At 37.4% G+C, this 21,479-nt stretch overlaps 2 protein-coding genes across 2 annotated transcripts in view; one reads left to right on the plus strand and one right to left on the minus strand.

The window, feature by feature from the left end:
* Positions 1 to 8,823: 8,823 nt before the first annotated feature.
* On the minus strand, positions 8,824 to 18,690 carry LOC149075217 (MIF-like protein mif-2). The gene is made up of 4 exons (XM_089242504.1): positions 18,604 to 18,690; positions 15,065 to 15,190; positions 12,793 to 12,965; positions 8,824 to 9,119 (listed from the first exon to the last, which is right to left on the minus strand). The coding sequence occupies exons 2-4, from the start codon at positions 15,170 to 15,172 to the stop codon at positions 9,062 to 9,064; spliced, it is 339 nt and encodes a 112-aa protein (XP_089098630.1). The 5' UTR covers positions 15,173 to 15,190; positions 18,604 to 18,690; the 3' UTR covers positions 8,824 to 9,061.
* A 188-nt stretch (positions 18,691 to 18,878) lies between these two features.
* Positions 18,879 to 21,479, plus strand: part of LOC149075218 (pre-rRNA 2'-O-ribose RNA methyltransferase FTSJ3) — a 36,435-nt gene continuing 33,834 nt past the window's right edge. Inside the window, exon 1 of the mRNA XM_089242505.1 lies at positions 18,879 to 19,055. Coding sequence (XP_089098631.1) covers positions 18,989 to 19,055 — 67 coding nt within the window. The 5' untranslated portion in view covers positions 18,879 to 18,988. The remainder of the gene's footprint in view (positions 19,056 to 21,479) is intronic.

The raw sequence follows: 21,479 nt of genomic DNA on the forward strand, positions 1-21,479 counted from the left end.
TTCTTTGTAGTGGGTTTTTCTTACATTACACCAATTCTTACATTAGACTCAAACTGTGCACCGCGACACCCTGGTGCGCCAACAATCTTCGCCAGAGGCACCATGGAGCTGCGGTCGGCAACGCCTATATAACGCAACAAGTGTCTGACATAGTTGTTAGATCGGTTACTGCTGCTACAATCGCAGGTTATCGAGATTTAAGTGAGTTTGAACGTGGTGTTATAGTCGGCGTACGAGAGATGGGACATAGCATCGCCGAGGTAGCGATGAAATTTGGATTTTCATGTACGACCATTTCACGAGTGTACCGTGAATATCGGGATTCCGGTAAAAAATTAAATCTACGACATCGCTGCGGCCGGAAAAAGATCATACAAGAACGGGACCAACGACGACTGACGAGAATCATTAAACGTGACAGACGTGCAACCCTTCCGGAAATTGCTGCAGATTTCAATGCTGGGCCATCAACAAGTGTCAGCGTGCGAACCATTCAACCAAACATCATCGATATGGGCTTTCGGAGCCGAAGGCCCACTCGTGTACCCTTGATGACTGCACGACGCAAAGCTTTACGCCTCGCCTAGGCCCGACAACACCGATATCGGACTGTTGAGGACTGGAAACACGTTGCCTGGTCTGACGAGTCTCGGTTTCAATTGCTTCGAGCTGATGGACGTGTACGGGTATGGAGACAACCTCATGAATCCATGGACCCTACATGTCAATAGGGGACTGTTCAAGTTGGTGGAGGCTCTGTTATGGTATGGGGCGTGTGCAGTTGGCGTGATATGGGACCCCTGATACGTCTAGATACGACTCTGACAGGTACGTAAGCATCCTGTCTGATCACCTGCACCCATTCATGTCCATTGTGCATTCCGACGGACTTGGACAATTTCAGCAGGACAATGCGACACCCCACACGTCCAGAATTGCTACAAAGTGGCTCCAGGAACACTCTTCTGACTTTAGATACTTCCGCTGGCCACCTAAATCCCCAGACATGAACATTATTGAACATATCTGGGATGCCTTGCAACGTGCTGTTCAGATGAGATCTCCAACCCCTTTTACGCCTACGAATTTATGAACAGCCCTGCAGGATTCATGGTGTCAATTACCTCCAGCACTACTTCAGACATTAGTCGAGTCCATGCCACGTCGTGTTGCGGCACTTCTGCGTGCTCGCGGGGGCCCTACACGATATTAGGCATGTGTACAAGTTTTTTTGGCTCTTCAGTGTATATACGGGGTGGTAAAACTATCGACTGGCCGATAATTACACACATGATTCCTTGTGAAAAACTAATGTCAAAAGTGTTTTCCGTTTTAGGATCGTCAGAATATTAAATGTATTATAACATTTTAAACTTTTGTGACGTATCATTTTTATAACGGACTGTCTTCTTTCATGATTGGCACTTTTCCTCTTCGTGAGGATTAATGTTATAACCTTGTTATTACGTAATTACGTAATAAATTCGATCACTATATAGGCAAATTGATCACCAGATTTGTAAAGTGTTTTGCGAAATGACTTTTTTTGACCCACCACATTACATTATAAAGTATGCAGAACAAAAATTATGCACAATCGTCCCAAGCACCAGGGCTGGTACCCTTGTAGGAGCCATGATGGCTCCAAATACTCGAGGTCGTACGCATTGCCCTAGCAAGTTTATTTGTTGAAGGAAGCCCTGACCAGGACCGTCTCAACAGCATTATACCCCCATCCCGGGACAGGGCCGCAACTAGAATTTTAGCCACCCGGAGCAAACATGATTTTGATGCCCCCCTGAACATTGAAATTCAATAATTTTGCGAGAGTGTTCATTGTTCTAACCTAAAACTGCTGCCCGTTAAATTTTTCAGCCCGGGGCAGTTGCCTCCTCCCACTTTGCCAAATCTGGCCCTGCCCCGGGCGAAAGGGGTTTCGTGGGGTATTTTTTGGCCTCCACTTGATTAGAAACACCCGATTACCAATTTACATTCTGAATGCCGAAAATTTTGACCAAATCTCTCACGAGCCCCTTCCGTATATTTTTTTTCATTACAAAATTGGTGAATTACTAATAAATGATGAAAATTCTCTCATTTTCATGATGATTTACGTACCGAAAAAAATCATTTCAAAATTGGCTTAAACTGAAAAAAAGAAATAATTTCAAACTAATAAAATGTTTTCAATTATTTTGGCCCTCTGATTAACCGGGTTCCCGTTGGCCCATTGTACGCCGAATTAAGCCGTTGTTAATTACCGGAGTTGTTCGCCCGTGGGCTTCGTAGAGAGTTCTGGTTTTTCTCACAATGTTTGATAGGTTGAATACCCCTGGGTTTAAACAGTTGAAATTTCTTTTCACATATAAAACGGTAAAATTAATTTTTACAGTTCAGTTCGAGGATTGAGTCTTCAATGGAATCGCAAGGAACCGAGATTTTTTCCCGTTGAGCACAGGTTTCCGCTTAATAAAAGTTCAATTGATATAACGTGTGAAATTATGTGACAATCTCTGAGGCAATTGAAATAACATATAAAAATAAATTGATTGAAAATAAATAATTTAAAAATAGATGATAAAATTAATTATATTTAAAATAATTGAATGTAAATGAATAATCAGTCTACAATTACTAAATAATGTATTTCAGTTCTGGCAGCACCTCTATAAAGTTCCGACCTACACTGTGTTCTAAAATAACGACATTTGCGTTCTTTTTAACTTGCTCAAAAATTTTCGATCAGGTGTCATTGTCTGTCGTGTCAGGTTCAGGTTGTACATTATCGTCAATGTTTATGTAATCTTCAGCATCAGAATCTTAACTAGGAATTTTGTAAGGGAAAGAGCAACATGGTCTCTTGCTGCCCCTACCACTGTAACATTTGGGGGGAACACCTACATTTTGGGGGGAAAGACCAAATTTCTTTCCTTTTTGTTGTGCTGTAAAAAATAAAAGTAATGGAGAAATCGCCCTCGGACACCAAATTTTTCTACTAACGAGAGCAAAGGTGTTTTCCTGTGTTGCGGGTAGTATTATAGGAATTGAAGGTGTCTTCTGATGAGGGTAAGATTTTGAGCCAGAGGCTTTTCATGCCCCTTTTTTCCCGACTTGTATTAAAAACGCAGAATCGAATCGCCAATAGTCCGCCAATACAGTATTTCGAGAAAAAAAACAAAAAACATTTAAGTAAAAAAATGAATAAATTAAAAACTATGATTAGCTGACCATTTTAAATAGGGAACCTGCACTTGGGCCTCGTTCCTACTTGTCACACGAGGAAAAACAAAAATGTTCTCATTCGAGAAAACCTATGCACTTTAGCGCCCCCGATTTATAGGCCAGTCTCCCGACTCGCCAGACTTTCCTATTAGTTCAAACAGGGGCAGCTCGGTGGCACTGGATATGCTCTAAAAGGACGTCAAATCTTTAGGACCACCTGGGGACCTACGACGCCTACTATAACATTGCTCGGGTAATACTACACCTCACAATTCGCCTACGCCTGGAAATGGGCACACAAGCAAAGCGTTGGTGCTTCACTCTGAACAACCCCTATGCACAGAACCACCCGGGGGTTTGGCTTGACGATTGCGAGAGTTTCATGTGCCAGGTAGAGCAAGATGAGTCCGGTACCTTTCATTATCAAGGATATGCTATTTTCAATAGAAAAAAAGACTAAGCCAGCTTAAAACTATGCATACCGGGTGTCTCTAGAAAGTGATGCGTCGAACATTGAAAGATAACGTTTCTTACTGCTCCAAGGAAGAAACTAGCGTATCACCAGTTTACACACTGGGTGTTCCTGAAAAGTATAACACTATGATCGGAATACAGCAACGTATGCACTCCGGGTACACTCTCAACGATATATATGATAAACTCTTTAGCGTAAGCGCTAGATTTCATACTTTCTTTCAAAGATATCCAATGCTATATGAAATCCCCACAGACTTCCAGACCGCCTGTCTGGTATTCTGGGAACCCCCAGTTGGGAAATCAGCACAAGCAGCACTCAACTATCCTGACGCCCATCATGAGATGAGAGATGACTGGAAAAAACACTCAGAAAAACTACTTGGCCCGGGGGCCTATGATGCTCTTAAGACGGCCCTTCCCCAGGGCCATAGCGTACTTTCTCGGGGGCAGTCTTTTCTTGGTTTCTCCTTGAAATGGTTATGCTCAGAAAAAGGAGGAGTTACAAGTCCCTCCCCCCCCCATTCGGCTCGTTGCACCGCCCAAGTTGCCTCAGATTAGTTACGGGCCTCCCAACTTGGGAGTCCCAAGTTGCAGGGCCTGGTGCTTTAGCTGGTGTTTGCCTGTCCCTTCTGTTTCTTAGTACTGGGTCTGAAAGGGATAATTTCGAATGAAGTTCATGAGTTTTATAAATATGAAAGAAATCATACAGAAATATCCCTTTAATTTAACCACTTTTATTATCATCTTAGCCCGTGCGTACACTACACGAATTTTACCATAAAACTCAATTATAAAATAAGCATGAAGAAGATAGATCCTTTGTGATGAGTACCCTGCATAAATGTGTGACGTTTTCCTTTTTTAATGTTTTTAAATACATCTCTTGATTAAATCAAACTCGTTGGGTTTTTATGCTTGTTTACAAGTTAAATAGCAGTAATCCCATTCTAGGAAGAAAGCTTCTCCGACTTCTTTGCCACTTAATATCCAACCCAATCACCACACCAAGAGTCTGATTATATGGTAGAATGAATCTGTCCGTATTTTACAGGACAGTGATGACTATAGTTCGTTTCAGGTTAACTTTGCAGTGAAGAGGAAGCTACGAGGGAACCGCATCACTCGTTGCTATGACAACGAAAGCCTGTTAACCTATGTATCGATGCGCGGCCTCGGTAAGGTATGGCTGATTCTCGCCAATCTCGCAGAAAAAAATATTTTTTACGTATAAAGTAATGCTTGTAGAAAAAGTTGCAGTCAGTTAGTAACAATTAGCTAATGAAAAAAAAACCCCATCATCGATACTTTCAGAAATTAAAGTGCAGTTTTTGAAAAAAAAAAAATCTTTTTTTTTTTTTAATTGAAAAGTATCTTAGTAACTCCTATTAACCCGGTTTTCACGTTTGAATTTGGGAATAGCCCCAAATAATAATAATAAAAATGATAAGGAAAAATTTAGAATTCTTTTACTCACTTTTCTTGCCGAAATTTCCGTCGCTCACCCACCCGAACGCATATACGTCGATGCCACTTGTTACCACTACAGTTTTAGTCATTTTTTACGGATTCCCATTCTATGGAATCCTCACTTGAAGTTGTAGAACTATCGGATTCTCTATTAATTATTAATTGTTGCTCCAACATGTGTTCTATCAGGCCATCTGCAATCCGAAATTCTTTCCTTTTCAATAACGTGCTTTATGCATTATTGCCAAAAAGAACGGAGAACGTTTTAGCGTGTTGCTATCTCTGGTGAAAAGAAAGATACAACTGTCACAGAAGGGAAAAATACACTGCAAGCCTAAACCATTGTGGGTCTCTCTTTCTCTTGCTTATTTATATTTATCTGGAGAGACACCGAAGGGGCATCTGGAAGAACAGCCTCTGCTGTGGGGGAGAAGATGGCGTGTTGGTGTGGGTGCAAAAGAGACATTACTTATGTCAACACCCTCCAGCTATCGGCTATTGGAATTCAGAAACCACCCCTATCCTACGAACACGGCAAGAAATAGATAATTTTAAAAAAGGGGGAGGGGCGCCTGGAACCGTAACCTACACCCATAAAGAGAGCCTCTCACAACGGTATCGGCGCTGTCGTGAAAGAGGGACACTTCCTGTAATCTATGAGTGAATATCTGAATTCGTTGGAGGCTATTTTTGAGAGAAAAAAAACTGAATATTCGTCTGGGTGTGTAGGCCTATAACTACATCAAAACTGAATGAAAAATTGTATCTATTGGTAAATTCAACAAAATGACGATATAATATATATATAATTGTGCAACCAAAAAAAAAAAGCACGACAGTGATATTGGCGGGGAAAATTTCTTGGAAATCGCGCCAAAGTGTTCTTGAGCTCGCCATGGATTTTTGATAATGGTAACCAATATTTTTTCTAATTTAAAAATTTTAAACGAATATACATTGGTTCAAAACGGTATTTTTTCAGTATCTTTTTCGAAAGCATAAAAAAAATTGAAATATTCTATATAAATGATCGTCAGAAACCTCCGATGTATGGGAACTATATTTTGCGACGAAGGAATACACTCTCTACCTTTCTCTTCACTGCAAAGTTCACCTGAAACAAACTATAGCAAAAAATGCCTCCTCTGACACATCACTCTGGATTCGCGCCTGGGGGGCGCTGCCTACTGTTTTTGCACCGGGCGCCACCAAGTCTAAGAACGACCCTGTGCTGAGCTAATGCGCCACGCTAGGAAAATACAAATGCGTAGCGTGATTACGTAACACATTTCCGAACGCGAAATGATCCAGTTCGGTTCTCGCGGAGCAAAATGCCTACTCCTAGAAAAGCCTGCCTTTTTAGGGATGAATGCTCGTTACGGTATCCCGGAAGCGTCTCTCATGGAATCTCTCGTATGTGGACAGCCTGTCCCTCCCCATTTTTTGCTTTGTTAATTACCACAACTGATTTGAGAAACAAATTCGCTTTTCCCCACTGGACTTCAGTTTTTAGTACATTGACTAAGGCGCGACAGCGAAAAGATACGCTTGTCGTCGTCCCCTACTCCAGTGGAACTGAAAATGTTCTCTTTTGACTTGAATAGACTTGAAAGTCTAATCTTGAAAGTCCTTGGGGGGGGGGGGAAGATGATAATTCATTTATACATATATGCATTAGATCAGTCGACTTCACCTTTGACGCCCCCCCCCCCGTATCTCCGCCCATGGTTGTCATGGGAATAAAACGCGTCAAAAAGGGACGGAGTGAGAAAGCAGCGGCATTTTGCGGTTTCTCGGAATTTTCGTAGTGAGATAATGAGGCTTTTTGGATCACGTGATATTTTCCTTTTTCTTGAGAGACATGCAAAGTTACCAATATGGCGACTTCCTGTGCGACTCATTAAAAAAACATAGAAATGAATCGTTTCTTTCCTTTTTAATAGGAGCTAGATATTTCGAAATTTTTTTTTTAACTTCAGGTTAAAAAACGATCTGCCCGTTTTTCCTTCAAAAAAAGCTTGATTAAAGCTGCGGAATTTTTTCAATGTAATTTACATGGGCCCATGATTAATTTCAAAACATCCTAAACTATATGGATTGATGCAATTGGATAATATAAGACAAAACGGAGACATTCTCATTTTCGCGCTTGAGAAGATAGGACCCCTGACAGGACCCCCCCCCCCCCCGTGTCGTACGACGGTGTAAATAAATTGTAAATTATGTATATACTTAATGGTGATGGGAATCTAAATTTTGTAATTAAGCTTTGTAGATACCCTATACGAATATTTATATTTTGAATTATTAGAACCATATATTAAATGCATTGTATAACAAGCAATACAAGAAATGTATTGCTTGTCTTCACCTGTCTGGTGAATGAATATGCCAGCTGGCATATTCATTCACCAGACAGGTGCTCAAAAAACCTGGGCCCTTAGAAGAACCCGTTTTTGAAAATAAGAATCACAACTTGGGCAAGTTAACCCCCCTCCCCTCGCAACGGAGGCAATTAAAGCAAAAGAATGATCACGCACATACAGCCAAAGGTCTATACTATCCACGCAGTTCGATGAATTAAACAATCTGAACCCTGGTATCCCCCGCAAGGGGGCGCTAGTTTTCACCAGGAAAACAATCATATATATAATTAATCTGCATAACAGTTATGGCTACTCGCATTACTCGCTGCGCAGATGGCGACGAAATGATGAAGGGGGTATGGACCACTACCACAGTGGCTTCCGGTACCCCAATTGAAATGTCATCTCAATGTCAATTAAAAAGTTGAAATCAATGTTATTGCATGGATATCTACCTCAAAAGTGCGTCTGGCTCATTATTTTATATTTAATTTTTTTGGCTTCGTATCTCTAAGTGAACTCAATATTTCGAAAATGAAAAATTAAATTAACTTTTTAAAATTATTGATGTGGCGGAAACCCCCACTGAATTTCCGCATTTCTGCGCTAAAATCGGCAATTTTAACATTGATCTCTATGGGGATCTCCACAAATAATCAGTCTTTCGATGAATCTTGTATTGACAAGTGGAGAGGACGTTTCTATATGCAACATCTAGTGTTGTTCCTCAGAGTGATGTTGCGGATGATTACGACGTCTATTCGAAAAGCCTCAATGGATGAACTCCTTAATACATATGAAGGCGTCTTAATTGGAAGTAAACAAAAGGGAGGGATAAAATAGGAATAGGAGAGAATAGGGGTAAAAAAGGACGATTGCGGCGAAAGTAGGAAAATAGGAAATTTTAAAAAAAAAAGTAGGAAAAACAGGAGCGATGGGAGGTCTATACCCTGTATGAAGTACCAAAAATTTATCACATGGCCAAAACTAATATTGCTTTAGATTCTTGCTTAAAACCAGTGTGATAGACTATTATTTTTCTGAGAATCCTTTCAATTAACACAGCATACATTAAAAACTTGCGGCTGAATCCTGGACACAGCCGACCCCAATTTTTCAAATGGAAAAAATAAGGAAGAGAAAAACTTACTAGAAAATAGCGTAATTTGATAACTAGTTTTACACACAACCACATGTAATATGTGAGCCCTCTTTTTTTTATTAGACTTTTATAATACCATTCTTTGTTCGAAAGAATTGTAGACCAAATTTAAAAATAGAAAAACTCAAGTTTGTATAATAGATACAACAAACTTTTATATAAAACTTCAATATACATATGATCCAAAGTTTAACTGATATTTCAAACAGCAATAACAAAATAAAGAACAAAAAGAAAAAAAAAACATTATCTCAGTTCAAATGAAATTTCTTTCACAAAATTGTTGACTTGTCACACATGGACTTGTACCAACAATTACACGCACCTCTTCACAACTGGGTACAAAGCAAAGGCACGTTCAAGGCACCTATTGAGCTGGCTTGGCAACTTGATCAGCTGCTATATCATGGAATAGAAGAACAATCCTGAAGGGGTAAAAAGGGCCAAATAATTTTAAAAAATATGAATTTCTGTGAAAATGTGAACAAGAAAAGTATTGAAGAAGCACATTATATTGTGCTACTTTTCTGAGTGAATTAAACAAAAAGATTACAAATACACAAAAATAAGGTTTAACAATGCAAAAAACACAAATGTTTGAATTTCCTCAACACGAAATGATATCCTCACAAATGGGAAATTGACAATAACTAAATTGTTGTTCTTGTTACAATAACTTTGGGTTGTCGAGTGGAACAGAAGTTTGCAATATTCTTTTCCATGGTTTTAATTTTTTTTTCTTTCCTACCTTAACAAAAAAAAAACATAGGCTATGGACATGCACACACACATAAAAGAGAGAGATTAAAACAAAATGTAAGATATTTAATTCAAAAAATTTAAATATGGAAGGAAGGCATTTCATATTTATAAAAATAACCACAGAAATTTAGCATTGTGAGGAAAACATGGATTGAAAATTTCACTCAACTTTTTGCTCACTCTTAGTACCAAGCATCTTCACTCCGAAGATGATTACACAGCCCAACACGTATTTTGGTGCCAGAGTTTTTTCATCTGATTTTATACAAATACAATGCTTCAACAGGCAAAATGCCCAACAAGCTGAGAAAAAGATGCCCATAACAAATATGGATGTCATATATTTCAAAAATACAGCAACCCAATTAAAAACACAATCACAAAAATAATAAACAATATAAACACATGATAAAATATTATACAATGCCCATAAAATGTATTTATGGTTGTCTTATTCTAAGTATGGATAGCTTCTCGATTTATCCCATCATGTCTATTGTATTTCTTTTTAAATGTGTCAATTTTGACAAACAATGAAGTGGCGGCCAAAGGAAGAGCGTTAGCGTTACCTGTCAAGAGTGTTAGTGCTACCTGTTGGCAACTGCGTGAAACGTGAGATTTCCCTCTTTCCACCTATACATTATTCGGTCAAAACAGATTAAAAGCTAAAGTTATGATTTGTTTAAATTGGATGATTCTTTTTGAAACACCCTGTACAGTGAAAAAAAAATTCAGTTGAAAAATTCAAGGCACAAAACAAACTTTTTTTTTTTGTAAGGCTGTATTATGAATGATGACTCCCAATAATTGTTTATAATCTTATAATGATTCATCTTCCAAAATGATTACCCATGACTGCCTAACATGTAAAAGGCTAAGCATCTCTAAGCCTGAAAAGCTAAATCTTTTCCTTCTGAAACAAACAAGGCTCAAGCTCTATCGCCTATAGTCAATTTCAGCCATTGCTCCAAAGAGGGGAGGGGCCATGACATATTTTTTATATTAAAACTAAGATAAAATTCACATATATAATAAATCACATGCATGAAATCTCAAATTTGATGCAAAATATATACAATGTCCCTACTGGAGCAAGGTTCAGTCTATTAAGAGGAAATTCAATAAAACTAGGAAATAAGACTTGACTAGATGAGGTAATGCCCCTGGGTTCTGAACTTTGGGGAGCTAATTAGATGTAAAGCTAAAAACAGCTAATTATATGTAAAAAGATTGCTGTTTTAACACTCCCTTCAGCTCAATGGTGTGTCTTATGAAGAAGGTTGAAATTTGTGCAAAATTAATTGCATATGAATGGTATATTGAATATTGTGAAAGGTACTTTCCATCAGTAAGAATACGCGGGATCGACTGTTGGAGGGGCACAAAAGGTTGAGGGGGGCACTACTTACACTAATGTGATTTAAGAATTAGACAAATAAATTATAAGAAAATAGTGTTTCATAAAGCCAATAGAGACTGTGTTTTTGTTAATACACACTAAGCTATAAAAACATAAAAATGTCATTAACACTAGAGCCCCATGGCACTTTCAGTATACCTAGAACCGCGGACTGGGTCAAATTGACTCACACTGTGAAAAAATGGTATTTCATAGCGAAAACAGGAATTTATTTTTGATTCCTGGAGTTTTTCCCTACTCTTATTCAATGTTGTTTAATTGCATATTCATCATGGAAAATATTTGTTTATGAATATAAAATGAGCATCAAAATTAGCTAAAAAATGATGTAATTCAGTAAATATAAGATTTAGTATACATTATTTACTCTACTCAGTCCAAAAACATTTTTCAGTTATCCTATAATATGACAAAGATGTAAAATAAGCACGTCTAATTAAGTATGAGAAAGTATATAATATGATACTGTCAAATAAGTATTCATTTCTTACAGATAAGTAGAATTTATGATGAGCAGTTGGGCAATTTTTTTTTCCCTTATTCTTGCACATTCATCGTATGTTGAAGTTGCACAGCCCATGCAAAAATTAAGTTTTGCTTCCACATTTTTATGTTACCTAACATCAGACTTGTTTATTTTTATTTATTACTCTTATTATTATTTTGATCGCTCATGAACAGTTACATGATCAAGAGCGCACGAACATTTCCTTTTGCGCAAGGGCAACACCTATGATGAACGCAGCTTTTCAATAAGATTTTAGAGGAACTGCTTTCGAAAAATAGTTCTGGCCTTCTGTACTGCTTTACACAAAATAAAGGAATTTTTTTATAGTGAGATTCAGGATGTTGTAGAAAACGTCTGCGATGCCACCTTCACCGAATATTTTATGGGCATTTGATTGCTAAAACTACGATCGTTACACTTTTGAATTGTAGTGTGAAATAGTAGTTTCTGTGTGTATGTGGAAGCTTTTTGGGGCTACTACTGCCAGTATCGACTGCCAGATGAAGCGTGCTGAATAATGAAAAGCTTATATCGTTCTTTCCTTGATAAATAGTCATTGTGGCATTATTAATCCATACAACTGTTGTTTCACTATATTTATTGCTCTTTGATTTCGTCTCACCGTCTCTACTAAGCTCATATTTTTTTGGCTTATAGCATTTGAGCCAGCTTCAGCGTAGTGAAAAAAAGTGTCGGTTGAGGCATTTCTGTCCTTGCTCTCTAATGGCTTGATCAATTACATCACTGTGTGCTCTGAAAGAGAGAGATTCGTTGGACGCTGATACTTCCCAAAATTTGGAAATCCATTCAAAACGTATTTGGTGCAAACGTGTGACATCGTTTGCCTACAGAAATTTCAACTACATGTTTTTTCTAGAGTTAAACTTTTACACTCCCAAAATCTCCATTGAGTCCGTCAGAATTCCAGGTATTCAAGTTTACAAAGGAAAAAAATATTTAGATCTGCTTGCCCTTCCTCCATTGAAAAAGAAATAATCTGCTCTACAATGAATTGGCTTTGACCTTGAAAGACCTTTATTCTCCATAATCCTCCTTTAGAAATACTTTTTAGAAAGGGTAAAGGGTCCACTGCCAAGAAAATCCTACACCCCCTTTTTCCTATAGAATACTAGTACGTTGGGTCAAAATGATCCGAACCGCAGTTCTAGGTATAAGTGCTTATAACTCCAAAACACGAAATGCCTGTAAGTTTTTGAGATAAATGAAAATGAAGTTTGATTTGGATCAAATTGACTCACTCAGCGGTTCTAGTGTTAATAACATCAAGTAAAGAACACGATTTTTTAAAGCTGATTTAGGACAAAATATAAGACCGGAAAAAGAGCCAGATAAGAGGTTAATTTTTATTTTTTTGTAATAAAAAATAGAGTGTGTGTGAGGCTCTCACCTATCTTCCGGAATTCCTAATGATTCAGATATAAATGGATAGAGTTTGGAAGCATAGAGAGGATTTTTCTCTGGCGAGAAAACAGCAATAGACCAAATCTGGAAAAAACAGGTTGGGTCTGTAGTTCCTCCTCGAGCCATCTTTTTCCCAGGCTCGACCACGACTGTGATACGCTGTAATACGATTGACCATAGAATACATATTATATTAAAATGAGTTAATTTCAGAGGAACATAAAAAATGAAAAAAAAAATCAATTACCACCATGTAAAATATAAACCAAGATTATGAAAATTACAAAAAAAAAAAAAATTCATTTCACAGTAAAACTAAAAAGAAGCACAATCACAAAACAGTTGCTGTAGCTACAACAAAACTTGTATATACAATAATACCCCAAAGTTAAACGATACATGACGCTGACAAAAATCATGCACGTCAAATCTATCAAGTTGGGGGATATGCAAATAGTCATGGAAGGAGTTGTGATCTCCTCCCTGTCTTCCATATTTTGAAGTGAAAATAGCAAAGGCTGAAATTTATGGTTACGTATCGTGTTGAAGGTATGCCTGATCTCAGCAAAAGAGAGTTTTTCAAATGGGTGACAGGCTCTCGAATTTGTGCCTGAAAATTAGAAAACAACAAAAAAAAAACTTCAGACCTCTCCTTCCAGCACTGAAAGTTCATCTCCACCCATGAGAATACCATCGAACTTGGTTAATTTAAGCACTGATATTATATTTCAATAAACAATGTTTTCTGAAGTTTACTCAACAAATTAAGTGATAAATTATTTTGATAAGATGTTCTGTCATCAAGGATGGCATAGAGTAGCCATCTTCAACATGTCGCTTACAAGCACTGTTGCACTCCTTGAAGCAGCAAGAATGCTTAATGTTTGCATCCGATTTTATACTCGGGCATGCCTGAAAAATTGTAATTTTGATTGCAATTCATACAGAGTGTTTAATTGTCATGTCCGATTTTGTGCTCGCAAGCACTTGAGCAATGCTTCAATTAAGCACCCTGTAAAAATTGCATTCAAAAATTACAATCATGCAGATTTTAGGAAAGCACATTTCAATGTTGCTGTAAGGATGCTCTTCAATTGATGATAGACAAAGCTTGAGACTCAAGAAATTTGAAGGCTCTTGACATAGACAGGGCTTGACAAATCACTAAAGAATCAAGGCATCAGAAGAAATTTTCAGGAACCAAAATTTTTTCAAAGAAAAAACAAGTTCAAAATAATATTTCTTTAGACTTTTCCAGCATATAGCTTCCATGTTAGAAATAGAAGGCTTTTTCTCAGCCCCCATATATCAAGGAAACTGATATTTTCTGTATTTTATGCCAAGGAGAACTACGAAAGAAAAGTCATCTGGTCTTCATCAGGACTCGAACCTACGCCCTCTTGCACACCGGGCAAGCATGCTACTATCTACAACACTGGAGACAAGCCCTGCCTTCATTATTTCATGCACTTTGGAATGAGAAAAAGCCATATATCTCGTGCCCCACCTGGGCCGTACTGAAGTTAAGAGAGGCTACTAATGCCTTTATTTCAGCACCTCATGCCCAGCAAGTGAAATAAGGAAGCTAGGGTCGTGTCTCCAGTGGTGTAGATGGTAGCACGTTTCCCGGTATGCAAGATGGCCTGAGTTCAAGTTCCGACGGAGACTATATATGACTTTTCTTTTCGAGTTCACCTCGACGTAAAATCCAGAAAATATCTGTTCCCCTTCCATGTTGATAAATATGCTGATATGAATTCCAAAAATTTTGTGTTGTTCTGACTCCAATTTAGTAACTCCATATAGGAAATTGCCAATCTCAATTTCCTAGTCACCATGGCAACCAATCACCTTGGATTTTTTCAGCCCTGGAAATAGAGAAGGGCCTGACAAATCGAAAAAATTTTAGGTGCCGGCCAAGTTTCTCACGTGCCAAAAATGATTTAATCTCAAGAAAAATGCTCAATCATGCTTTTCATCTTTTTCAAGACTTCATATCCTTCCTAAATGTTAAAAGAGACACTGTCACGAAACCAAATTTTGTGCTGTTCATACTCCAATTTAACAGTCACATTCAGAAAATTTTAGGCGCCAAAACCGATTTTATAATGACCATGGTGCCTGCGATTTATCCAGCAATGACACAGAGTATTAAACACTGCCTTTAATTTTTGTCTGAAGGCACAATAAGAGTATAGTGTTTCAAAATATACAGCAGGTGCAATAACTTCAAGAGAGCAATAGGTCATAAAAACTACCTCAATTGGCTTTGACAAAATTCCAGCCAGAAGTTCGGACAGTTTTATTTCAAATTTATCAGGAATAGCACTGCTGGGAACATTAGTATGAAAAACACACAAAGGCATCTTGATGCAAGTTACCCTCTGTAACATGAAAAAAAACTAAATTAGTTACAATGCATGAAAATAGCAACCAAATCTTGCTGTCAACTAGCAAGCCTCAAGAGCAGGGCCGTCATTTCAACTTTTTTCTGGGGGAAGGGGGGGCAAAGAACATGTACTCAATGTATGTGTGTATGTATATACACATACCATTTCTAGTGTATTTTTTACAGTCGGGGGCATGGGGTTTATAAATTTAGATGGGCTCTGTAACAGCAGGGTATCAAGGTATGACTAACTGCATTATGCAGTTGGGGAATCTATGCTGGGGAAAAACTTACCTTTGGATAATTACTTATTGATAAAATAATAGAGACCTCTCTCTCTCTCTCTTTGTTTATATAACTTATTTCTTACAAAGAAAATCACGAGAGTTGAGATTCATATCAATAACTTAACCCAGCAGAATATGAAACCAAATTTTTCAAAAACCATGATGTATGCTGCATATCACAGAGCATTTTCCATCAGCTGAGGGCTCATTGCAGAACAATGTAAAACATTGTTTTGTGAGCGAGCACATGCAACTGTCATCTCAACATACTCATGCAAACTTCATTTCTTCAGTAGATACATTAAATTATTAATTATTATATCTTCATGGTGCTCATGGCATTATCTTTATGGTGCTGTTGAAAAACACATTTTGATTGATAATTATCTATTCAATGAAGAAAATAAATCGGGGTATTGTAAGCATCTCCATGCTTGTTTCTGAGTGATTTTAAAAATATCTCAAAAGTTTGCCTAAAAAGCAGCTTCTGGATCCTAAAAATATAATGCGATTGTTAAAGGCCATTTCAGCATTCCTAAAATAGTTCAAACAAAAGAATTCTTGAAAATGACGAAGGAAGTAACACAGTAATTTTCAGTGATCCACAAAGCTGAATGTTTTGCATTGTTCTGCAATGAGCCCTCAGCTGACTAAAAATATTCATAATAGTGTTTCCTACACTTTTCTCAGAATTCTTCCAGATTGTCTGCAACTTACATTGCAGTTTTTGGCATATTCTGCTTTGGGGCAGTGACAGAAAGTGATGGAGTCAGAGAAAAGAGATGAAAGCAATTTAAATGAAGAAAATTTTAAATAGATGCCTTATCAATCTGAAAATATAGAAATCATTTCTGTATAGGCCTACTAATAATATCACGGAAACAAACATTATTCGACAAGTGTCTCAGAGTCCGAGATTTTACTGAGTTTACGATGCTGAGTAAAGTAGAAAATCTGTTTTTAAAATGATACATTTCTCAAAACATTAGAAGTTGACAAAAATTTTAGTTAACAAATTTACATCACAGCATTTTCAAAAAATTAAATACAGTAAAAGTCCATTATAACGACAGTTAACAATCATGAGGAAAAACTGTTATAACAGAGTACTAATTATAAGCGAATTTATATATTTTTTGCTGTCTCAGAGGTAGAAAGTTGTAGAAAGTTGCTGTTCATCTGCATCAAATGTCTTTTAGATCATTTCGCTCTAATACTAATGAATAGAACTGTAGTGAAAATGATTTTTTTGGTGTGGGAGGGTTTCACAACTGTTAATTCTCTAAGACATTTTTGCATTGAACTTTGTATTACTAAAAATTAAGTTTACCAACTGAGCAATTAAAAGTCTCAACTATTATATCACTGTTCACTATTGGCTGTAGCAACTCGCCAACATTCCCTCACTAATCCGAAAGTTTTTCTAGCATGATTTTTCAGTCTTTGGAAAAAAACTTTAAACTGCAAGTTCTAGTCCTGTGGTATCTTAGTCACTAGGAAAGACAAAAAAAAAAATAAATAAAATCATCACATATCCCATGTATATACTGGGAAGCCCAAAAACAAGCAAAGGGAGGGGGGGGGGGGGGAGGTTGAATAAATTTGTCTTTTCAGTGTCCATTCTTTGTTGGAAGTCCCGAGAGTAATTTTCATGAGGATCATGTGCCATGAAAAAAGTGATTGTTAAATTCTTGACAAAAGAGAAGGAAAAATAACATTTTAGGGAATTCATGAGACGCTTACTTATTTTCAATATTACTATTAGACAAACACTAGCAAATACCTCGTTATAACGAGATTCTCATTTATAAGCTGAAACTGTTACAATGCACTTTCACTATAATCTTCCATATCTATAGGTATTTGCTACTTGTATCATTTGTTTCGTATTTTTTTTTCACTTGCTTACTGTTAAATGTAGGCGTTCCGTGTTTTTCTTGATAGGGTGGTGTCCCCGTCCTGTGGTGGGTTCTCTCTCGTGTCCGCGGTGGAGGTTCATAGGGGTGGTCGGGCGTCTCCCTTCGTGGGACATGTTGGGACGCTGTAGACCATGCCGGTGGGGACTTGTCGCGGGTGTCGGGCTGAGGGGGTCATGCTGTCCTGGCTTTGTCGAGCGGTGATGTGCCCTGGGATTGGGGGTTCGGGTGTGGTTGTGCTGCTTGGAGTGTTGGCGGGATGTTGGTTCGAACCGGGTATGCTTTCCCGGCTGGCTTGCCAGTTTGAGTTTTTCCGCCACGCCCAGGATCTCACGATCAATGAGCTCATATCGCAAAAGCGACAGAGCCTGGGCGTGCTCGGTTCTATACTATACTGTTAAATGACATCACCCCCCCCCTTCCCCATAGAGAGGGTGCTGGTCCTTATATGCTTTTGTATTACTGCAGCGCTTCAATGATTTTAAATGTTGTTTCATTTCCAATCTCGATATCATATCTAGTCTTAGGATGTTTTATTTTTAATTTCGATCACTTATGTTTTGTTTGTTATTGTTTTTATCATATTTTTTTCAATTCAGCTGCTGTAGTATAATCCCTTTTCGGCGACGATGTGTTGGCGATTTTTTTTTGTTTGGCAAGAAAGACGTTAAAAAGCATGACTACGTTTCACTCTTGGAAACTTCTAATCATGCTTTCTGACGTTTCTCTCGCCAAAGGAAAAAAAATTGCAAAAGGGGTTAGTATTTAGCTTTTCCAAAAAAAATTCAAGATAATTTACAGCAGGTACGCACATGCAAAAAATTATTTATCATCGCCAAATTCTCATAAGATCCCTGTTTGAGTTGGGCGGCCTACATTTATACATAAAATTAAAAAATATATATATCAATCATATACACATCAATCAATTAAGGCTGTAAAAATTGATGAATTGAGATTTTATTTCACGCAATGAATTATCGCAAATATATAAATTTTGATGAGAATAAATGAAACAATGAATAGAAGAAATATTATCAATTCATCTCTGCATATCTTTTGTGTGTGGGATAACTCTTATTTAACTTCAAATAAAATCTCATTGAGGACATTGTTAAAATTGAAAATGAATAAATAAATAATGAAATCGCATTAACTTTGGAGCTAAAAAACAATTTTTTCAAAGAAACTATTAAAACTCTTACTCAACAAATATTTGTGGGATTTGATTGACGGAATTCGTCCGCTTCTAAGGTTAAAGGAAGAACGAAATTAAGTTAGATAGATTCCCTTTATTGCTTCCATACTACAGAAATAAATCAAAATTAAATAGTAGCAAAATAAAACATTGAAATTTTTTATTATTAAAACTAAAAATATCAATCAAAGAATTTTTTATAATTATAATATTTGAATTTTATTGAATTAAATGGAGAATGGTTGAATTAGGATATATAAAAAAAACCTTTCTGATTCCGGTAGTTCAGGCCGTACTGATGTACGAATGACAACGTGCTCCTCGTGTTTTTGCTCCAGCGCATTTTTTTTCCCCCGCAGTGTTTTGGAGCGTTTGTTTTTAACATTTAAAACATGGGAAAACACGTTAAGAAAGGAAAACAGCGGAAAGATAAATTTTACAAACTTGCCAAAGAAACAGGTAAACAATTCTCTCATCATTTACTCCCTACACCGGGGGCTCAAACTTTTACCACTCGCGGTGCCCCACACTCTAATCAGCGCCCGACCGCGGCTCCCCAGAACAGTTTAACAAAAAATCTCTTCAAAAAAAAAACAAAAAAACCTTTGTTGGGCCGCAGGGTGCCCCTGACAAAGGGGCATGTAATTGTTGACATTGTGAAGATCTGGCAAGGTGCGTTATTTGATTTTCAGCAGATTTGTTTCAGTCACGTCACTAGCCCATATATTTTGAAAAGAATGAAACAAATTATTCTCATCTGTATTACAATTGGCAAGATGTGATTTCGCTTTTACATATTTTGTCAATGCGGCTCACAGATGGCTGATGGGTACGCTTTACTTGCTGATCCACCACCCTACACAGTAAACAGATGACTCTTCACCCCTGAATATAAGTATAGTAATTAAAAATGAATCAATTGCCGTGAAGGCTTCGCCATGGCGGAGATAGATTTGAAGTCTGGGGGGCACAATGATGATGATGATGCCAATTCATATATACATTAGATCAGTCAACTCCATGCCCCCTCTCCATATCTCCGTTCGGGCCCTCCGGAAATGACTGAACACTTAATAAAAACCTTTGCATACAAGTGGAAAACAAAATAAATCGAAGATGTAAGAGGAGAAAAATAAATTGAAGATGAAAGAAGAAAAATAAATTGAAGATGAAAGAAGAAAAATAAATTGAAGATGAAAGAAGAAAAATAAATTGAAGATGAAAGAAGAAAAATAAATTGAAGATGAAAGAAGAAGAAAATACTATAGTTATGACTGGGATTTGAACCATTAACATTCGTATTGCCAGTTTTGAACTTTACTGACTAGGTTAACAGTGGATTCTAATTTAATTTACCTATTCTTTTTCTTTTGTTACTAATGCGCATGCAGTCTCAGAAAGGACGTCACCTTCCGTTCTGTCATACACTGAATAAACGCCCAGCTCCCTGCATGTATCTACAGTGAATGAACAAAACATTTTTTGGCTAGATAAGGGATCAAGGTTAAAAATATAACATTCTAACCGTTTATTATAAAATAAATGAAAATGTGATTTCTTGGAATATAAAACCATAACTCTCGTCTAAATAATACAAATTCCCTCCTGATATATAAGTGAATATTCTCCAGAATAAAAATGAAACCCAGCCTTTCTTTTAAATAATACAGGGCAAAATACAATCTCTGGATTAAAAAAAAAATTGTGGGACCAAAGCTATAGTGGCTTGTACGCAAAAAATTCATAGAAATGTGAATGTATAACCTGAGAGGGAACAGCTGTCGTATTTTCTGCCACTTGGCAATTTTTGGAGACTTTTTTTTGGCACCATACGTGTCAGACAGCCTGACTAAAAGTGGCCAAGATGGTCAGAACGGGCACCAAAAAAAATCGCAGCATGAAAAAAAAAACAAAAAAAAAAAACTAACAATAATAACAAATAACAACTGTAAAAAATAAATGCTGATTTCTGGGTTAAAACTAAATACTCTCCGATTTTTGGGTTATAAAAATACTCTCAAATCTGTTCCTTTCAGGGGGGAATTACCCTCATATATACAAACATCTATGTAAAGCCTATAGTCATCTAAACAGATAATTGAACTACAGATATTTTGTAATTTTCCCATTTTATATCCCTAATTATTTCCAAAAAGGCATTGAAAATATCAATGTCTTTCCCTTCGCATGACAGCCGGAACAAAAAAAAATCCAAATGAAATTTGAAGTTTCCCTGTGCCGATTATCTTCCGGCAGGGAGGCCTTGACGTGTCGCCAGGCACTCTCAACAGTGTTTGTATGACATCCTGTGATGGAGTCAACAAACACAATGCTGTGGTTCACTTTCAGATGGTTGTAACCTTTATCTCCTTGATGATGATAAGCTTTCCAACAATCTCAATAAATCGTTGTACGCGTCTCTATCCATGTCTCGATGACCCCTATGAGAGTATCATGAACAGCTACTAGAAACATCTTTGCTGAGCCCCTCTCTATGCCACCAAAAACTCATTGCCCCTCCACTGTGACCTTTATTGTATTTCCTCTTCTTAAACTTTGATTCATCTATCTGTACTATCTTTTCTGTGCCGCATATCTTTTCCGACTTGAGCTCAATATGATTCAGAATCATTTCATGAATGAATTGCCGCCAGTCGGCCAAAGTGTGAGATGAAAAAAAGTACTTCTCTGCTATCCTATTGGAGCTTTCACCTCGCACAATGGAATAGGTTAGCAGCCTAATCTCATGAAGATTCAACTTGCTGCAAGTAAACCACGACCCATACCTAACTGACTTCTGTGTTCTACAACTCCTAACTGCGCATTCTTAAACGAAACCATCGGAAAGTTTTTTTCTGGACAACCCTCATGGCACAGTTGCAT

This window comes from Pholcus phalangioides, unplaced genomic scaffold (genome assembly GCF_987345545.1).
Source record: "Pholcus phalangioides strain wild (caught in Gottingen) unplaced genomic scaffold, Ppha-v1.0 ptg000015l_1, whole genome shotgun sequence".
Taxonomy (NCBI): Eukaryota; Metazoa; Arthropoda; class Arachnida; order Araneae; family Pholcidae; genus Pholcus; species Pholcus phalangioides.